General features: G+C 31.8%; 2 protein-coding genes across 3 annotated transcripts in view; one reads left to right on the top strand and one right to left on the bottom strand.

Annotated features, from left to right (window-relative positions):
- The window catches only part of LOC143082979 (xanthine dehydrogenase-like), a 45,425-nt gene extending 35,724 nt beyond the window's left edge, over positions 1-9,701 (bottom strand). For both annotated transcript variants that reach the window (XR_012980525.1, XM_076259037.1), the window contains exons 1-11: positions 9,519-9,701; positions 7,826-7,965; positions 7,308-7,477; positions 6,709-6,851; positions 6,378-6,457; positions 4,010-4,092; positions 3,387-3,582; positions 2,870-2,952; positions 2,174-2,320; positions 1,088-1,190; positions 348-490 (exon numbers count right to left, since the gene is read on the bottom strand). Coding sequence is in view for 1 of the 2 variants with exons in the window: in XM_076259037.1 (XP_076115152.1) it covers positions 348-490; positions 1,088-1,190; positions 2,174-2,320; positions 2,870-2,952; positions 3,387-3,582; positions 4,010-4,092; positions 6,378-6,457; positions 6,709-6,851; positions 7,308-7,477; positions 7,826-7,965; positions 9,519-9,595 (1,365 nt within the window). In the remaining variant the exon portion in view is untranslated. The remainder of the gene's footprint in view (positions 1-347; positions 491-1,087; positions 1,191-2,173; positions 2,321-2,869; positions 2,953-3,386; positions 3,583-4,009; positions 4,093-6,377; positions 6,458-6,708; positions 6,852-7,307; positions 7,478-7,825; positions 7,966-9,518) is intronic.
- A 259-nt stretch (positions 9,702-9,960) lies between these two features.
- LOC143082975 (uncharacterized protein KIAA0930 homolog) lies at positions 9,961-21,428 on the top strand. The gene is made up of 10 exons (XM_076259024.1): positions 9,961-10,118; positions 10,604-10,758; positions 11,226-11,330; positions 11,583-11,660; positions 12,225-12,326; positions 12,747-12,887; positions 14,074-14,283; positions 18,648-18,819; positions 20,415-20,564; positions 21,231-21,428. The coding sequence occupies exons 1-10, from the start codon at positions 9,986-9,988 to the stop codon at positions 21,269-21,271; spliced, it is 1,287 nt and encodes a 428-aa protein (XP_076115139.1). The 5' UTR covers positions 9,961-9,985; the 3' UTR covers positions 21,272-21,428.
- The last annotated feature ends 162 nt before the right edge of the window (positions 21,429-21,590 follow it).

Here is a 21,590-nt window from a genome sequence, read left to right as displayed (position 1 = left end):
TGTAAAGGACAGACAGGACAGAGGTGGTATAAGTGTTCCATCTTCGAAAGGCTGAATTCAAGACAAATTTGTAGGTTTTACATGAAAAAAAATCTCTGAAGTAAGATTTGAGGAAGGGTTTTTAAACCAATTCATTCAGGATCTAAATGTAACTTTTTTTATCAACTTCCACAATTATTATGACTACAACTATTTATTATGTCACAAAACACAAAAATAAAAAGATAACCTTAAAATGGAATCCATGATCTTAATAAACATTTAAAAGTAGATTACATGTTTAAGACAGTCATTGTATTTTCCTATTACAAATTTTAATCATTAGTGTAAATCCAAGTAAAGCTAACCTCTGCTCTTTGTGCCACTTTGTACATCCTTATAAAGTGGTCATCACTCATGGAATGTAATATCATGGCTACTATAACTTTGTTGGTCATATCTGTCTTCAGAAACTGTCCAATAGGTACTTGGGTAGATCCTGTTTTGTCAGCTGTGAAAAGGGTTATCATGTCAAACTATCATAGTAAACAAAAGTATGTGTTCATATGACCCCTCATGACTCACTCACAAAATCACATTTCAATGTTCAGTGAGTCATGAAATCTGGGTCAAAACACTAAAATCTTTAAGTTGAAGGTTTTACAACAGATTTCAAATAAATTTGCCATTGTCAATGTTCCATGAAAATAAAGTCATAACCATGAACCCAGCCAATTAGACATGTACACCTAACAATCAGTTAATTTCCCCAAAATAGTTGACTACCCGATTATTGCTTATGGCATCTGAGAAACAGACATATACTATGGAAAACTAAATGTTGATGAATGAACCATTAAAAGCAGGCCATGGTTAAATGAACCAATGCCTGATAGGCATGAACACCATACATAAATCTGAAAACAAACCATAGTTGTTAATTTCTGTGTCATTTAGTCTCTTGTGGAGAGTTGTCTATTTGGCAATCATTCCACATCTTCTTATCTTTTATATAGTTGACATAGTGCTTAAACTACACACAAACTTTTGAAGTAGATTTAACTCATATAAAATCATTATCATTCCAAACAACAAAACATTTACTCACCAATCATAAGTCCTACATTAGCAGCTTCTAGAGAAACATAGATATCTGACTGGAATTCTGGATGTAGATGTTTTAACATCAGATTACCAGCCCAGCATCCAAGCTGTCAAATACATGAGACATCAGAACATTTTAGAGATCTGATATTAAATGACAAGATTTCACAGTCTACTTTACTTAATATGATTGAATATATGGTGAAAGTCTGTTATTTGAAGATTTAACTACAGACTTAGGGCAATTTTTGGTGGCACAATTGTTTGTTAAAGTCATAAGAAACCTCTAATTAAAAAAAAATATGCATATGTTTTTTATAACTAAATGGATAGTTTTCATTATACAACTTATGTACATATACTTTTTTCTGAGGAAAATTCTTTAATTTGTCCACATTTAGAAAAAGTTTACTTATTTTTAATTGCTTCCTTCTGGAAGCAATTCGCCGACATATTTTCCATATGCATAGTGACCTGAGCGTAACCCTCCTCGTAAAAATCCAATGATTACAATACGCATGGATCTGTCATTAAAATAAACAATTATCTGATTGTACATGTTAAACACATGCTCAATTCATATGTTTTTTGTTATTTGTTTGCTATAAGGTGACAATCGGTAAACCTCGGCTTCAAAACACGGTAATTAATGAGCAGCCATATTTGTTAAATCATAACAGAAAGAGAGAAAAAAAATTGACGATTATACGATATATTTGCGTAAAAAATGAGAAAATCGTGTACAGAAGACTAAGTTTATTATATATTCTTGCATTGGTTCAAGAATTGGATAAACATAATTTTTCACCACTCACTCGTTTCATATGACTTTTAAATCACTGGTGGAAAATGAATTTTATAGAGACTATTGGTATCAAAGATCTGCCATTAACATCAAATACCTTAAACAACAAAATAGATCATCAGCAAAAAATTTTCACTTTAAAAAAAACAGTATGATTCTAGAGCTTTTCAATGTTAATAAACAATTTTTCCCATTTTTAAAGCTTCAAAGCCTATGAAATATTTACTTTTATAGAATCTAATATTGGCAAACTAAGAGCATAAAGAAAACATTTAAATAACTCACACTGCGTACAGATCTAGTAGCAACTTTCTGTAACATATTTATGAGCTGTGTGAAGTATGCGTATGATGATGCCAGCTTGAATCTTGTGAAAACCTCAATCAGCTGAGTGATAGACAGGTTACCTCCTAAGATTATTGTTGAGTCAACCTACAAAAATATCTAATGAGTTTTAATGGAAGTGAATTATGTGCTGTAAAAGTAGAAATTGGTCAAGGTTATTTCAACACATAGGAGACATAATTAATAAACAAGAAATACAGCTAATAAAGTTCATAATAAAAATTTTGACATATTTGAATAAATATGGCAAAATCCATTTTGCAAATTAAAAACATATTGATAACTGTTGCTCCAACATGGTCAAATCAAATAAAGAAAGTCCATTTTGCTTCAATACATATATAATGCTATCGGTATTCCATAACAAACAGCAATCAAAAGTTTCAGCATGATTTCTATGGATTAACAATTATATGTTGGATATCAATTCTCCTGGAATTTTTTAGTACACAATGTATAGGTAAAGTAACAATTTAAATGTTCTAAGAAGTATCAGTACACATTTTCTTTAGGGTTATAAGCAAACTTTTGGAAAACAAAAAAATCAAATATCTACTAAAAGGCAATTTTTCCTCAATCTATGAAAAAAATAAATGAATCCAGAGTACTTCCTCAATGGATAAATATAACACTTACATCAACACCATATAATTCCTTGATTCCCCTGAGGTCTATTAGTATGTCAAAGTTTGCCAGACCAAGATCTCTGTAATATACACCTACAAATATAAAGCTGGCATAGATCTTTACAGGAACATATTTTTATGTTTATTTGCATTTAAAATATGCTTAGATCTTAAATTATATCATTTTAGTATCATGAGTAGTTTATACTGCAAAACCAAGAAATATTTGTACATTTTTTATCATCTAATAAAGCTCATCTCTGAAAATTAAAAAATATTATGAAGGCAAAGACACACCCTAATTTAAATCTAAATTTTGTTCCATTTCGATTTTTAAAAATACCTGTTAATAGGAAAAGTGGGGATTCAGGCAAAATGAGAAATTTTGCAAACACATACACTGAAACACATAACATAAAGACTACTTGTTTTAACAAAGTATTTTTTTTCTATATGGTTACCTTAAATACATTTACCCATATTGCAATCAAACTAGAAAATAAATAAGTATCATATGTTATAGATACCTGAGCCAGTATTGCCAAATACAAATCTAACTTTCTTTCCTGGATTGTCTGAAACAATCTTAAATAATTGATCTAAGGTCGCTGGTCTGTACCACACAGTATCAGCACCAATCACCTGTAGTTGTTGTCCCATCTGAGGGTGACATTTACCATGGCAACGCTGACCTGTTTTAGGACAAAAAGTCTTTCCTAATTCCTTTGAGAAAATGAAAAAAAGTCAGTTTGTAAATTTATGCTAAAAATGTTTATTGTTAAGTTATGCAATGACCTTTGTATGTTTTTATCCATTTCCACAACCTTTAGTCTTTGCTTGATATTTTTTCATTGACAATCATATCCTCAGATTATAGGTTTTCGTTATATTTAGAATGCATTGTGACCTTACAATTTCCATTGAAAAAGCATGCATAGTACAAATTTATATGACATATGAGGGTATCTATAACCTAAATTCTATATAGACAATATACAACTCAATACAGTTTAACGTCTGAAGGTCAGTGTTTCTCACCAGGCACTCTGGCTCCCTCCAATAAACATTTGCTGCTATGATATTACCTCTGAAACTGGTGTTTATTAAACACAAACAATTAAACAAACAAACAAAAAGTATATAATCTTACCTCAATATCTGCAATGCTTGTCTTACTTCTACATGAAGAATCAGTCGCAAATGATTTCATGGCATCTAATATTGGTCTGTAACCTAGATAGAAAAAATAGAAAAACATAATGTCCCATCTTTTATACCCTTGTGAACTAGACATGCTAGAAGTACAAGATTTTGTGTGTATCCATGTTACAGAAAGATCAAAATTAGTCGGAGATCAAATATTAACGTTATAAGCATCAACGTAAGATACTAAGAATGGTAAAAAAATAAAAACCACTTCATTTGATCTTAGTTCCCTTAAAAAGGAATTGGAAATCGAAAATCAAAGATCTCATAGTTTACTGTAAAATCTTAAACACCATTTACTAGGAAAATGCAATATATGATGTACATGAATACATAAAACTGAAAATATACATGAAAAGTAAATTCAGATGTTTTCATAGCTTCAATTTATTTCAGAAATTGCTATGCAATGGGTTTAGCAAAAATAAAAACTTCCGTTTCAACTTTTGATGGCATAATTTGAACACAACCTTTCCAGAAATCATAATAATTGATTATCATACCAATTATCTGTTTAATTTTTATCAAAGGTTTTAATAATACAACTTAACAAATTAAGCCATTTAAAGTTTTAGAATCAATAACTAGAGGCTCTCAAGAGCCTGTGTCGCTCACCTTGGTCAATGTGCATATTAAACAATGGACACAGATAAATTCATGACATAATTGTGTTTTGGTGATGGTGATGTGTTTGTAGATCTTACTTTACTTAACATTCTTGCTGCTTACAATAATCTCTATCTATAATGAACTTGGCCCAGTAGTTTCAGTGGAAAATGTTAGTGAAAATCTACAAGTTTTATCGGAAAATTGTTAAAATTGACTATGAAGGGCAATTACTCCTTAGGGGGATTTGCTCTAAATGCTTTGGTTTTTGAGTTAGAAGCCAAAAACTGCATTTTACACCTATGTTCCAATTTTAGCCATGGCAGCCATCTTGGTTGCTTGGCCGAGTTACCGGACACATTTTTTAAACTAGATAATCCAATGATGATTGTGGCCAAGTTTGGTTTAATTTGGCCCAGTAGTTTCAGAGTAGAAGATTTTTCTAAAAGATTACTAAGATTTACGAAAAATGGTTAAAAATTGACTATAAAGGGCAATAACTCCTTAGGGGATGAACTGACCATTTCGGTCATGTTGACTTATTTGTAGATCTTACTTTGCTGAACATTATTGCTGTTTACAGTTTATCTCTATCTATAATAATATTCAAGATAAAAACCAAAAACAGCCAAATTTCCTTAAAATTACCAATTCAGGGGCAGATACCAAACAACGGGTTGTCCTATTCATCTGAAAATTTAGCAGCAGATAGATCTTGACCTGATAAACAATTTTACCCCATGTCAAATTTGCTCTAAATGCTTTGGTTTTTGAGTTATAAGCCAAAAACTGCATTTTACCCCTATGTACTATTTTTAGCCATGGCAGCCATCTTGATTGGTTGGCCGGGTCACCGGACACATTTTTTTAACTAGATACCCCAATGATGACTGTGGCCAAGTTTGGTTTAATTTGGCCCAGTAGTTTCAGAGGAGAAGATTTTTCTAAAAGATTACTAAGATTTACGAAAAATGGTTAAAAATAGTCTATAAAGGGCAATAACTCCTTAAGGGGTCAACTGCCCATTTCGGTCATGTTGACTTATTTGTAGATCTTACTTTGCTGAACATTATTGCTGTTTACAGTTTATCTCTATCTATAATAATATTCAAGATAATAACCAAAAACAGCCAAATTTCCTTAAAATTACCAATTCAGGGACAGCAACCTAACAACGGGTTGTCCGATTCATCTGAAAATTTCAGGGCAGATAGATCTTGACCTGATAAACAATTTTACCCCATGTCAGATTTGCTCTAAATGCTTTGGTTTTTGAGTTATAAGCCAAAAACTGCATTTTACCCCTATGTTCTATTTTTAGCCATGGCAGCCATCTTGATTGATTGGCCGGGTCACCGGACACATTTTTTAAACTAAATACCCCAATGATGATTGTGGGTAAGTTTTGTTAAATTTGGCCCAGTAGTTTCAGAGGAGAAGATTTTTGTAAAAGTTAACGACGCCGGACGACGACGCCGGACGCCGGACGCCAAGTGATGAGAAAAGCTCACTTGGCCTTTTAGGCCAGGTGAGCTAAAAATACTTGGCAACTAGCAGTCCACCAGCAGGAATATTATTAGAAATGAGAATAACACTTTATAAATGTGGTGCATCAAAATATCAGCAAATGTATTATTACTTCTACAAATTGCATCATCAAATAACTAAAACACATGTATCTGATTACTTGCATATCTTCTACCTACCTGTACATCTACAAATAACATCATCAAAAGCATCTTCTACCTCCTTCATTGATACTGATCCTTTTTTGAAATCTAGTAAACTGAAAAGCACAACTTTTTCATTACACATGAATAAAAGATCACAAAAAGGCTTGTAATAATAACCCTGAATGGAAGAAATTTAGCTCTGAAGATTGCATATTAAACAAATTGAATAATAATTTAAACAATGATTAATATTTTGGTATGAATTTACGTTTTAGTTCCTTCTGTTCAAGACAATGAAAAATGATAAAATAATGTCAAAAGGGGAGATAACAAACAAAAGTTGATTTAAAAATATCATACTTACGCATGCATATTCATGACCTGGGCTGGACTGCAATATCCACACTGAGAACCATTATACTTGGCCAGTCGTTTTGGTATGACATCATTAACACCTTCTATAGTAGTAATTTCCATCCCATCACACATAAACAATGGACATAGGCACTATACAAACAGAAATAATAAATGTGTAATCCTATTTGTTCACTTTACCATGATATGTGAAATAATTGTCTCTGACAATCTTTTTCAGGACTTAAAATTCTTATTGTGAGACATCAATAAATGTATTTATGTGAAAACATCCATCTCAGACTAGGCACTCATTGCTATTAACAATATATTCTAAATTGTATGTCCTTTGCTATCCCTATATCAAGCATCCATTCATACTAACTCTGCATAAAATTATAAAAATAATTCCAATAGTTTATACTGTACATCCAGCAGCTTGTTTGTTTCAAGTGGGTTTTTTTCTGTATTCACTAAATTAAGAAGTTCAAAAAATTACAAGAACTTGTTATCTTAATCATGATAATGACATAAAGATAAGAATTGCATTCAAACATTTTCATATAGATCTGAAACAAGGCAAATTTACATTGATACATCAGTTCTTACAGAATTAACTGGATAACTTTTCATGGTATCTGATATGGGTTCATATAACTTGGCCTCCACCATACAAATACCACATCCTCCTTCACGGCACATGACCTTTGTACCAACAGATATCCTCTCTTTTCTTAGATATGAGTTCAGTGAAGTCCATGGTGGGTATTCATTTCCAACTTTAATATAAGAAAATTAGCTTACCAGTAATTTACATATCAATACTGCAAGGTGGATAAATTTAACTCAATTTTATAATCAGGGTGTTTTATTTGTTTTTCATGTTTAATCCCCAAGTTAAATAGTAGCAGTTAGCATATTTTGTTATTTTAAATTATTCATAAACAGAATTTGTGTTTTTTATAAAAAAATTTTTTTTACATAAGCTGCAGTTTTTAAAAAAATGAGTAAATTCTGTATGCATGGTATGTAGACGAGACATTCATCATTATAATGCTGTGCAATCAAATATTTGAAGTTTTTAACTTGCAAGCATTGAACTTTCACACTATTTTATTTTTAAATACCTGTATATTTCTGTCCATTTATAGTTATAGAGATTTCTGAATTAATATCAGACTTCACACGAAACTTGAAAAAATATCCACAACCTTCACAGTTGCCTGCAAAAACTCCATCGTTTGTCTGATCTTTTCCACAAAGATGCCTATTAAAAAAATACATTCATATATAAGAGTTCACCATCATTTTCATACTGCATGATCATTAAATTGAAATAGCATTTGTTTTTCTCAAATTAAGTAATTATAGTAGATTCATGTGTAACTTCTTTTTTTATAATATTCTTTCCAACAACTGCATCGTAATTATAATTATATTGTACAATAGGTCATTATCATGATTATGAAGTCAGTTTGGTTGTTTAGAGGTCCACAGTGATGTAGCAGTCAGACGACACGACAATCGGGAACGGAACATTGTGAAATTACATGCAGTATTCCAATGTTGGAGCGCAAGCAAGTATCAGAATACTGCCATGAGACAGAGTATGCTGGTCACTTAGGTACGCATAAGACTCGAGAGATGATATGTCAGTCTTACTATTGGCCTGGTATACAGTCTGACGTTAGGGCATATGTCCCTAGTTGCACTGAGTGTAATATTAGGAGAAAACGCCCAAAGAAAGGGAAGCGTGCCTCAATAAGATTAGAGGAGGACAATGGTCGTCACAATCAACAGGTTGGGAACAAACAGCAACATACATGTATGCACTTTACTAAAAATTAGGATAACCAGTTTTCTGCTAAAGTGACAAAACTTGAAATCTATTGTATACCTGTCTGAACATCTGACAAAATGCCTGATCAACAACAAAAGGAATAGTTGACCTTTAAATTTCATGTTAAATCTAATCATAGAAATTCTGTTCAGTGAGGCATAAGTGAGTGGAGTTTACCTGATCATCACAGCTTTCAATCATGGTGAATAATAGTTTGTATATTTAGTCTGATAAGCAGCAAACTGGGCATGTGCATATTAAATTAAGTACACCAATTGGTGCATCAACTGTTGCAGGTTACTGCCATAATAAGTAGAACATGCCATTCTGCCCTATTTTGATATAAATCCAGTCTAAACAAAAATACCCCTCTATAGAGGGATAATTTTATCCCTCTATAGAAAGATAATCCCTCTAGAGGATACAGGTATAATCACCATACAGAGGGTTTGTTCCCAACCTGATCAAATTGGTTAAAATCTTACTGTGATTTTTCAAAATCAGTTGATCTTTTTTTCTTTTAAAAGAAAGTGTACATTTTATTGTTGTGAACCAAAAATTACTGTTTAATTAATAACATCGTTTGACAAAAATTTTTACCATTATTTGTGATGAAGGTATCCCATTAAGTTACAACCCTCTTTGGAAGGTGAGGGGTATTAATTGTATTATATTGTAAACGTCTGTAAATGTAAATAGCCAAGAGAGAACTTTGTGTAGCCTGAAACTGTGCAAAGTTTCCCACAGAACCAATAACATTCAGAGGTTCCTTACCTTGAAGAAGAAGAAGAAGAAAGATAAGGGTCCCAGTATACCCACAAGACCACTGTAGTGGAATATACAAATGTTTTAAGCTTATGACTAAACAAAACGACTACCACAAGAAAAAATATATCTTCCAACCAGGTTTTTTTCTTCTCATTATTTACAGCTGCAGACAGCAGAATGATAGAGAGAATGGAAATTATATATAGGCTTACCTGGTAGAACACACTGGACATACTATACAATTATCAAGTTCTAAAGATATTTTTGCATCCATTGTTGGTGATAACATGAGTGGAATCTATTTTCAACAATCCATATTGGTTGTCATTTCACTTAGAAGGTAAGAAATGTGAAAACCATCAGAGCTGCAAAAAAAGGGAGCTAAATATAGTAGATATCGTATCACGTGTTATTTTTACTTTACTGTGTCATGTGATGTTTTGAAGACGCTTCCATTATTATTTTAGGAGGAAAGGATACTATTCTTTCTTCACATATTTGAATAAATGTTCACTTTCAAGGAATTTAATGGTTTTAAGATGAAAAAAGTAACAAAATTCAAAGCAGAAGTATAATAAATCAGTCTTAAGAATAAATAAATAGATTGTCATTTTAATTTACAAAACTTCTCTCCTGTATATTGGAATGACCCATTCGTCGGAAGTAAACAGTATTCAAAATGGCAGACGACGATGAGGAACCAAATCGTGGAAATGTGACTAACAGCGAAATGAAACAGAGCAGTTCACTGCAACAAATGCTTGATTCAATAACGAAAGAACGATCAAAGCCAAGTTTTTCCATAAGTGGTGGTAAATGAGTCCGAATTGAATAAAACCGTCGACCTTAGGCTTAGTATTTTAGAAACACCCACGCATATACTGTGTATACAACAACAACTCTTTTGATCTTAAATAATATATTATGACTGTAACTATAATTTTATTACATTGCCCAAATGGTACATGGACGAAACGACCAAATGGCCAAAGATTCCACATTTGAAGAATTTGGTTGTCTTGGCTGACCCTTGTTTCTTAACAAAACTAGTTGACACAGAAATTAAAAACTATAGGTCATCTTAGTTTGCATGCGAAAAATTCCTACTCCAGATTTTTTTATAAGATGGGTAGTTTGTTTATTGTCAAACATATGTTGATGTGTCAGTATTTCAGAGATTTTTGCATGCATCTAATCTTCAAAAATTAATCATTGTGAATTCTAGCTGACGGTGCTTATAACACTTTCATTTATTTGATTTATTCAATTTTCTGATTTGTGTTTTTTTCTTCTTCAGATTTTGAGTTGATTACAAACGAGGTATCAAAATTCTGGACTGAACTGTTTTCCAAATATTTCTTGAAGAGTTCACTTGGAAGTGATGACGGTAGAGATGATATGTTATTTTATATTAGAAAGTCACCAGACTTGAAAAACAAGTCTTTCTTAAAGGTTAGTAAGTCTTTTTAAACTTAATTGTTTGGGGGAAAAATCATATTATTTTATAGATATTTAAACCATTCCAATATGCTTAAACTAAAAAAGAAAATGTGCACACATTGCAAGTAATTGAATCATTTTATGATATTTTTTCAACTGCTTGGATATGCAGATAAATGTGCCAATAGACTATTTGCAAACAACAATCAATATTTCAATCAATATCTTTCCAGCTCAGTTGTCAACTTTCAGACTTGATACTTGATTAGAAAATTCAATATAATGAATTGATGATACTAAAATAAAAGGGAACACATGGAATATTAATATGTAACCATCTTGAATATGCATGTAATGTTAGTTGCTGGATATTCAGCATCCACCAGTCAGTGTTTGTTGAATTTTTTTTTATCATATGTTGATCTTATCATTTTCTAATTTGATTAAAAAATTATTATCAATATTGATGATTATTGTAGCCAGAGATTGAAGTTTACAGAAAAGATTCCAAGTTGAAGCCATCACTACAAGATGAAAGTGTGGACTGGGAAGAAACAGTTTACCTCAATATCATTTTACACCAGGTATAACATAAACTAAATAGATGTAGACAAACGCTTTACACCTAATCACATCGGACATAGAAATTACCTTAATTGTCCTTATCAGAATCGAAATAATTGATGCAAGCTATCGCTCAGGCAAAAATAATCACGAATATAATGCCTACCCATGTTAAAACTACAATAAAGTACAGCTTGCATCAATTATTTCTTAATTATCTTTGCTTCAGCAAAAAAATGATAATAAAATATTAAGTTTTATTTCAATTTTAGTTTGAGTACACAATTACATGTGCAGTGTGTACAAGAACTAGTAACAAAGAGTTGCAGATTTTGAAGAAATTTTCACAGGTATGTTTGATTAAAAATAACCAGATTAATATAGCAATAGTTTACAATAAACATTTCTGTAAACCTGTGGTCACTTAATAATACATTTCTTTTGTTTGTGATTAGAAGTATTGATGGTATGTCAGTGATGTTTAATTGCTACAATCCTCTTGTATAGTATAGTAAAGTTTTTCCATTGATTTGTCATAAAAACTTTATCTTTATTTATATTTTACGTGTATAAAAATGAGGCGATGTTATATTATTGCCAATGAAACAACTATCCATCATAGTTAAAAATGTAGTGGTAGTAAACAAATATAGTCACTGTACGGCCTTGAACAATAAAAAAAATCATACTATATAGTCAGCTATAAAAAGCCACAACATAAAAAGTGAAACAATTCAAACCAAAATAACTACCGGTAACTGCCTTATTTTTAACAAAACAATTTACAAAAAAACAAATAACATTTATTGTAGCATCTATCTATTCATTTATTTTATACTTCTAAAAAAAAATCTTATATTTTACCCCTAATGAAAAAAAAGATAATTAATACTTTTGCAATATCTTTATTTCAGCGTGTATATCCTTCACCAAGTAAAAGACAGATGGATAGTAAAGGAACACATGAAGAAATTGCCTACCCAAATATATATTTTACTGTTGATAATTTTGATGATGTAAGTTAGAAAATATTTGTGATGTGAATGTCACTGATTTGGGGAAAAATAATAATGGTATCCTTCATTTTGTTCTGAAAATGTTAATTAGTGCAACAAGGTTTGTCCCTCATCCATGAATTCACCAGTTCACTAAAATTCTTAAGACTGACTTTTCAGTAATTTCTTGTGTGAATTTTGATAAAATGAGTCACTAATATTGACAGTGGTAAATTTTATGACTATTGGCAAAATGACAATGTAACAAATAAAAGAGCAAAATTGATACAATACAAACGCTATATCAAAACTCTATTAATAAGTTTGCAAATATCCTTAACAATTTTGCAGACTTAATTGAAACTTGCTAACCTATTTTATTTATTCTGCTCAGTGTTTGAGCTATTTAAGCTGTATTTTCAGACTATATTTATTTTCCAGGCCTTTACAGATATCATTGTAAGAGATAGTGAAATGGTTTGTGTAGAATTAAAAGCTGCTGATAGAACTGGTGTTTTTCAAGGAGTTATCTTTCTTGGTTCTATAAGATATGAATCCTTAAAAAAGGTTTATGATGCCAGAGTGAGTACTTGTATTCTAGTAGGAAATTACTAAATGAATATGAATTGTAAAAGGGAAACTTTATTCTTTGTTTTTGCATATGATTTCAGAGTTTTATCGTATTATTTGCCAAGAAGTTTGTAATTTTTTGGCAAACAAATACTGCATTCATCATTTATGCTTTACTGAAAATCTTGTAAGTATTACTCTGCTCCATATTAAGGAATGATTGTTGCTAAACCAAGCCAAGCTAAACTGTATAATTAATTTTAAATCTATCATTAAATATAGGAAGATGTGATGTGAGTGCCAATTAGACCTCTTTAGACATCTTTTTTCAGAAACTACTTTTCAAGGATTTATGAAATTTGGTTTCAGGGTTTATATGAGTCAGCTATTCCTTGTGATGAGTTTTCAGATTCATCACTCAACAACTTCCTGTTTACCGAACACTTACATCATTTTACACATCACATCAATGTTGAAATTTCCTGTCACATTTTTCTCAGGAATTACATTTCAAGGATTTCTGAAATTTGGTTGCATGGTTAATTTGAGTCAGCTATATCGTGTGATGTTTTTTTTCAGATTCATCACTCAACAGCTTCCTGTTTACCAAACACTTGCATATTTTTACACAATTAAAATTATCCAGTTGCAGCAGGGTTATCATCAGTGAGCAGTTGCTTACAGTCTTACTTGTTTCCTATTAGTTCTAGAGTTTTATACTGTTAAGTCTTACAGTACTATGAGACGTCTGTTGTTTAGCTACTTTTTGTTTTCTGCAAATTGTTGGTGGTTTTGAATTTCCCCAAAACTATTGTTACAAAGTTATCATTGAAGTGATTTGTGAGACAGCTACTGGTGAGATACCCAAAGACACGAAACATTAAAATTGAATGAACAAGCATATAACTATGCTTACTTTTCTATATAAATCTCATAGAAATGCTGTTTGCATTCTGAAATAATAATTATAATAAATCAACTTCTAATTGAATATGAATTTGTTATGTTACTGTAGTCAATTTGCATTATCATTGTTGACATCAGTGTCACCAACAATCAGTCGGTCCATAACACATATATCAGAAATTGTCTTTTCCTATTGGCATTTACCCCATTACTTGTACAATATAAGATTCATAAATGTTAAAAAAATCTTTAAAATAATCCATAAACCAGTAAATACTATATCTTGTTACAGGCAAGCCTTACATCCAAAGTGGTGCAGTCCATGTCCTTAGGCTGGTTGACAAAGTCCCACAAGAGAGTAGAGTTTGTAAGAATGAGGGGTCCACATAGTAAAGGTCATGCTGAGATGGCTGTCAGTAGAGTAAAGGGGTCAGGACCAGAAACACCAGACATTGAAAACTTCCCAGTCAATGATTTTGAAGACTTAGACAGTCAACAAGAGGTAAAGGACTAATAGTACCGTAGAAAGGCTTGTATAGTTCGCACTGGTACATAGTCCGCACCCCCTTCTCACCACGAAATTTTAGGTAAAAAAACTTTTTGTAACTGTTAGAAAAGGTCTGATGAAACTCCAGTAATTTCAAATCCTGTGCGATCGTTTGCAGTATTTTCTTGGGAAAACCTGTTTTCCATCATCAAACAGAAGCTGAAACTTCTTGTAAATGATTCTAGAACGCTTCATGATTGTAAATATAAGTTTAATTCACTTAAAAAACAATTTAGAAACTTGTGTATGTTTAAACAGGAAGTTTAAAAAGCACGTGTAAAAGAAGAAATTAACCGGTGAGAGTCGAAATCCGTACATGACAGATATCACTATAATACGACTTTGAAAGTAAAACAGTTCCATCCTTTTGTAAAACAGTCTTTAATATACCTATCACATTAATGCTTGAAGGGTCTTAAGCTAATACAAACCATATTAGTCAGTATGAAACACCAAAACGGAATAAACATTAACCGACTACGTTTTGTAGTTTACAAATTCTAAGCTGGTTTATGGTTGTCTTTTTTACTATGTTTGTATCGTTTCAATTAATCAGATATCAATTTATTTTTACCAATGCATTGAAAAGAAACATGAAATTTGTAATGAAAGGTTTGGTTTTTATATTTATCAGTATTAATTTGATATTGAATAGAAATAACTTATTAATATGGATGAGTTAAAATTATTAGTTCGAAAAATGATGAGAGCGCCCTCTACAATATCAATAACAAAGATGGCGGAATGTAAACAAACCACCTCGACCACGAAATTGAACTTGTTCTCTTATTTCTTGCTTATTGTACTCTATAGTCCGCACCCCTTCTGGAAGGTCCAATTTTGGAGGAAAAAAACGTGGACTATACAACCCTTTCTACGGTAAAAATATGATTCAGGTGCTAGCTTGAATACATCATATGTTCGGACAGCATTATTTGAGAGGACCTAGAGATTTGGTATTTTGTCAATGTGACAGCAGCTTAAAAACAACAAAAAACAAACTCAGATTTGCATGGTTATTTTTGCCTAAAAAATTATAGAACAAAATATTGATAATGCTTTTGATAGCTGAAGGAAAAACATGTTGATTGGATCTTATTGCATCAGAGATAGCATTAAGTATTACCCTTATCTATCCATACCTACGTCCTCATATTAGTTTCTATTCTCTATAAACTTAAAGACCAAACAGCCTATTCATTTCTACCAGTGATTTTTTCCTCAAAATTTTGTGTGAAGGTATTTTATGATTTGAGGAACAAAATATGATGAAAAAAATTGGGGGTCACCGACTTTGTTTTGTCACTATAGCAACCTCAATTTGGTGTTTTCCCGAATATTAACATAATATTTGCTGATTATCCAAACTCTAAAAAAAAATTCCTTTATATCAAACCTACAAGCATAATTCTTGTTTCATGTCAAACAGTAGATTTTTATCTATCAAATACAGGTTCAAAAGTGTAAGACTCGTATAGTTTTGATCTTTTAAAGTATGATTTATTTCGTTCCCGCCAAAAATAAACGTAAAAATGAAAAACGTTACCAGTGTTTAAAAAAATATCTACCAGTGATTTCTTCATAAAAATTTCAAGACGGAAAGTGCCATGTGTACTATTCAAAATAAAGCAATAAAAAGTGTATGTCACCGACCTCTCAAAAAAGTTATGAGTGATTTTCATGTTTTTTTCTCGTTCGTTTTGAAGAAAAGAGTTGTCTTTCTTCAGAACATTGTATCTGACGTCATAGTACAAACTTTCCTTGCTGGCGCACTATTTACAAAAAATCGCAAACTGGACGTTTGAAACCCACATCTTAATTTCCCAGAATTATAACTATAGGGAATTATTTCAACTTCTTTATATTGTCTGGTAATACAAGAGATTAAACGCATGTACCAGTATCAGTCTCAGATCTTATGATCTTTTGCCGTACAATATTAACCTTTAGAAACACCCATCCGTCGGAATGGAAAATTGTTTGAAATAACCTTTCACGCCACTTTTGTTAGGAAAGTCTGTTTTCTGCCTCTGCCCCTCATTAGCAAAATTTTTGAAAATAATAAAAAATAAAAGATGGCACTGGCTTAATTACAGAGTATTGGACTATATCAGACTAGATGTGTGTTTTTTTTTTCGCGTCCATTTCAGAAGTTTGCCGTAACGACGCATTCGCTGCTGTTGACAGACGGACATACAAAAGCATGGACGTACTTCTTTTTATTATTATTTTACCCGACTACGACATATAGAAATTATTCCATCTAGTTTGTGAATTCATTATTTCTGAATATTTAAGATTTAAGGAAATCAAAATTATAGGTAAAGTATTTGATTCTAAAACGTTAAACATCTATCATAAAATGCAATCCCTGTTATTACTAACTCATGTGTTTTGAATAAACGAGACCGTAAATAAAAAATACAAAAAGTTTTAAATTCAAAAATTAATTTAGAAATAATTTTCATTTGAAAACTACATAGTAAGATTTCTTCAACAGGATAAAATATTGTAAATCTAAGTTGCTCATTCTGGAAATTAAAACAGAGACAAGAATGTTGCCGGCATTGAAATCAGAATTTACTTTCAATCTTTCCGGTCATAGTTGTAGCTAAATCTTATGTTTGATATTATTCTTGGAGCAATTGTTTTTGACATAAGTTAAATTATCAACAATTTAGTTTTAAACACCGAAAATTTTTAATTCACATTCGCTGAGTATTAATTTTATTAATTTGTTTTGCCTTACAGCTAATTTCCTAATGCACGTAGAGTAAAACTTTGGTTGGCTTCCTTGTTTTGTTTGTATAAATGTTTATTCAAGCTTTGAAATTAAAATTGACATCTTCATATATAGGTACATGTATGTACCCTGTAGCGGGACAGATGGACTAACGAACGGACGAACGGAGGCACAGACCAGAAAACATAATGCCCATATATTGGGCATAAAAATAACTTTCACCTATCTAATTAACATGTACACAATCGGCACAAATGAAAGACAAAATCTACGCAAGAGAAAGAATAAGAAAAATGAAATGCAGATCGGCGAAAGTATAAGGTAAAATCTACGCATGTGAAAGAAAAAAATGAAATGCAGATCGGCGCACATGCAAAAAGTCGAGATCAAAATTCATATTTATGCCCCACCTACGATAGTAGAGGGGCATTATGTTTTCTGGTCTGTGCCTCCGTTCATTCGTTCGTTCGTTCGTCCATTCGCTTCAGGTTAAAGTTTTTGGTCAAGGTAGTTTTTGAAGAAGTTGAAGTCCAATCAACTTGAAACTTAGTACACATGTTCCCCATGATATGATCTTTCTAATTTTAATGCCAAATTATAGTTTTGACCCCCAATTTCATGGTCCACTGAACAAAGAAGAAGATAGTGTGAAGCTCAGGTTAAAGTTTTTGGTCAAGGTAGTTTTTGATGAAGTTGAAGTCCAATCAACTTGAAACTTAGTACACATGTTAACTATGATATGATCTTTCTAATTTTAATGCCAAATTAAAGTATTGACCCCAATTTCACGGTCCAGTGAACATGTAAAATGATAGTGCGAGTGGGGCATCCGTGTACTATGGACACATTCTTGTTTATTATTTTTATTAGGACGATGGTTGAATATAGTGTAGTACCTTTTGTGTCCATTTTCGACAAGATATTAGCGCGACGCTTAGTTCCTCTTTTCTTGAGAGACATATTTTTAAGCGTACACCATGTTAGAATCCGTGAAAAACGCGAAATAGGACGTTATTATTTGACGTTTTTTCATTGCTAGAAACAACGTCATAGAGCTTTTATGTCACTACCAAGTTGCGTTAGTTGATGCGCATAAATAATAGGCTATTTGGACTTTAAGTTTAACTCAACCAAATATTATGAAACTGATACACAATACTTATAACCACAAAACAGATCAAGGTCAAATTTAGGAGGTGTCACTTTTACTGTTCGCAAGTTATGCCCCTTTATAAATGGAAAAATTGCTGAATTTTTCTTTTCTGTTCTCTAGCTTTATTTTGCCTCAATAAAATGTTATAAAATATTCAACACTATGCCTGTTATCAGTTCAAATTTGGGTGGCATTACTTTTAAAATTTCTATTTATGTCCCTTCATAAAGATATATGCTAGTTAGGGGCATCATCTTTGTCGCATGGAAACATTCTCTATTTATTCATTGGTTTAAATATTATTGAAGTATGGATTTCATCATTACACATTGATTATGATAAGTTTATTAGATAACTTTAAATTCATGGTGTTTCTGATATTGCAAGTATTAATTTACATTACATGTACTATCTTTTTAACAGGAAAACCAGTATACACAGAGAAGAATGAGTGATCCAAATGCTTCTTTTGGCTCTCTTGTCAGAGGTGGTATAAAAAGATTAAGTTTGAAAAAGTCAAGGTCAGAAGCTGAAAGGATAAATAATGACATGACAGACGGCTTTCATGAAGTAGAGGCTAGCTCTGTACATGATGGTAGGTATATTTGATACTTGTTTATTTTCTGAGTGATGTATTGAGGGAAGAGAAAAGGGTACAACTTAAACCTTTGACATGTAAGATCAGGCATAAGATAACATGTAGATGCCACTATAAAGTGTAAATCAAGAAGTGACAAAATTGTATGAAAATTGATTCTATATATATGTACCAATCTGTTGGGATTTCTTAGAATTATATAGCAATTAATCAGTGATTTTCCTAGCGCTCATGATTTTCATAATTTACTAAATGGTTTTCAAAACGACAAAAGTATTTCATATCTATTTTGTCACTTAAATTTGGACAGGCCCTGATACCGAAATCCCGGGCTTAAAAACATGAAATCCCGAGGTGCGTATTTTAACGAAATTCATATCCAGACATCCCGAAATTAAAAAAAAAATATTCTCGCATCCCGTAAAGATCAATCCCGAAATCCCGAGTTTAAAAAACACCTGATCCTGACATCCCGAATAAGTCCCGCCTCCCTCTAATCTCTACCCTACTTTCACTTTCAACAATAATTTTTATGCCCCATTTATGGGAATTATGTTTTCTAGTCTGTTCGTTGTTTGTCCGTCCTTCTGTCCGGATCCAGGCTAAAGTTTTCACTTCCAACAATAAATGTGTATGCCCCATTTATGGGAATTATGTTTTCTAGTCTGTTCGTCTGTTCATTGGTTCGTCCGTCTTTCCAGCTTCAGGTTAAAGTTTTTGTCGAGTAACTTATTGATGAAATTGAAGTCCAACCAACTCGAAACTTAGTAAATATGTTCCCTGTGATATGATCGTTCTAATTTTAATGCCAAATGAGAGATTTTACCCCATTTCACGGTCCACTAAACATATAGTAAATGATATTGCTGATTTGGCATCCGTATACTATGGACACATTCTTTTTTCCACATGTTTTACTAATTTCAATATATATATATGCAACTGGTATGACCCCTTAGATAGTAAATATTTCAGAAAAATGTAGACAGAATACAGCGAGTCTCTGTATATTATAGTAGTATAATCGTAGTTTACAGGTTGATAAACGCGAAAACATAATTGACTCTAATGAGGTATAATAGTTGTGGTTCTTGCGATCTAAAGACCATGATATGGAGAACGCTCTGATTGGCTTATTTATTTGTAATCTATCATACGATTGGTTGTTCTTGTGCATGTTCAAAACAGGAAGTCCTAATTATGACTAAAAGTCAGTCTGATAACGGAAACAATTTTCTTCCAAAATAACTAAATCTGAATAATCATAAGAATGGATGACAAATGCGACTATGCATGTTACCTAAAGAACACAGAGGCATGATGATTAATTTATTGTGGATGGAAAAGAAGCGACACACAAAATGAGGTCTTCTCGTTTAATAGTATAGAAAGGAGGCATTGTAAATTCAGAGGGGAGAAAACTCATCACTTAAAATTGAAACTTGGTAATTGTTACTTCATTCAATTGAACACTAATTATTTGCAAATGTATAACAAAGTATGTTCTGTTGAAGTCATAAAAGTTTAAGAACTTGTTAAATAATTTTTTGTTTAAACACATGGACTTTTAACTAATTAATGATGTATTTCAGAATTAGAAAATGGTGAAGAAAGTGTTGGATTTATAGGAAGGACATTTGGACAAGCATGGCATTTATTTAAAGAAAGAAAAAGAGCTAACAGTGTGGCATTAAATGCATATCTGACATATGTGACTTTACCCTGGTATAGAATAATAGGTGGTAAGTTAAGGCTTTGTTGTTAATAATGAAGTGGTACACATCAAAATCAGTAGCATGACAAAATTACCAATTTCTGTGATATAAAAAATAAAAAGATGAAATTAAAGATGCCATAGAAAAAATAATGATTTGAGATTGGTACCCATTTGTTTGAATAAAAGGTATTTATAATCAATCTATTATATATTTGGTTTAGGATGCAATTGTTGGAAAGAAAATATGGATCAAAGGAGATGTGGGGAATGAAGTTTAATTCAATGACACAGTAATTTCTCAACAAATGTTTAATGACTGTCAAAAGATGTCTTCAACAGTAAAATGTCTTTACTGACTTTACAACGTGTCAATCTGCCCGGTTCTAGATAGATATAAGAAGATGTGGTGTGAGTGCCAATGAGACAACTCTTCATCCAAGTCGTAATTTGTAAAATTAAACTATTATAGGTCAAAGTACGATCTTAAACATGTTTAATAAATGCAAAGCCTTGGCTCACACAGAACAGCAAGCTATAAAGGGCCTCAAAAGTGACTATTGTTAAACCATTCAAACAGGAAAAAATCTATATAAGAAAATGAGAAACACTTTAATATGAACCACATCAACAAACAACAACCATGAATATGAACATGAATACATATTTATACATTATTTTTTCTATATTTTAGATGTTTTAGATGTACGACAACAGCCAGTTCTAGTGTTCTAACTCTTAGAAACAACAGTGTATTATCAATTTCAAGTTGAAAGTTCCATGTCTTTTTAATATCACAGATCATCAGGGATTTTCTACATGACTGCATGTGAGACAAAGTGCCCTGTAAATGACTATGAATGTGTATATTAGATAAAAAGAAAGAAGAAAGAATAGGACAACAAAAAACATTGATATGGCAGCTTTATGGTTAGCAGTGCAACAGATTTTTTTATTAAAAAACAATCATTTTTTATACGACCGCAAAATTTGAAAAATTTTTCAACGTATATTGCTATCACGTTGGCGTCGTCGTCATCGTCGTCCGAATACT

This window comes from Mytilus galloprovincialis, chromosome 7 (assembly GCF_965363235.1).
Source record: "Mytilus galloprovincialis chromosome 7, xbMytGall1.hap1.1, whole genome shotgun sequence".
NCBI lineage: Eukaryota > Metazoa > Mollusca > Bivalvia > Mytilida > Mytilidae > Mytilus > Mytilus galloprovincialis.
Note: the sequence above shows the minus strand (reverse complement) of the source record. Positions and strands in the feature narration are given on the sequence as shown.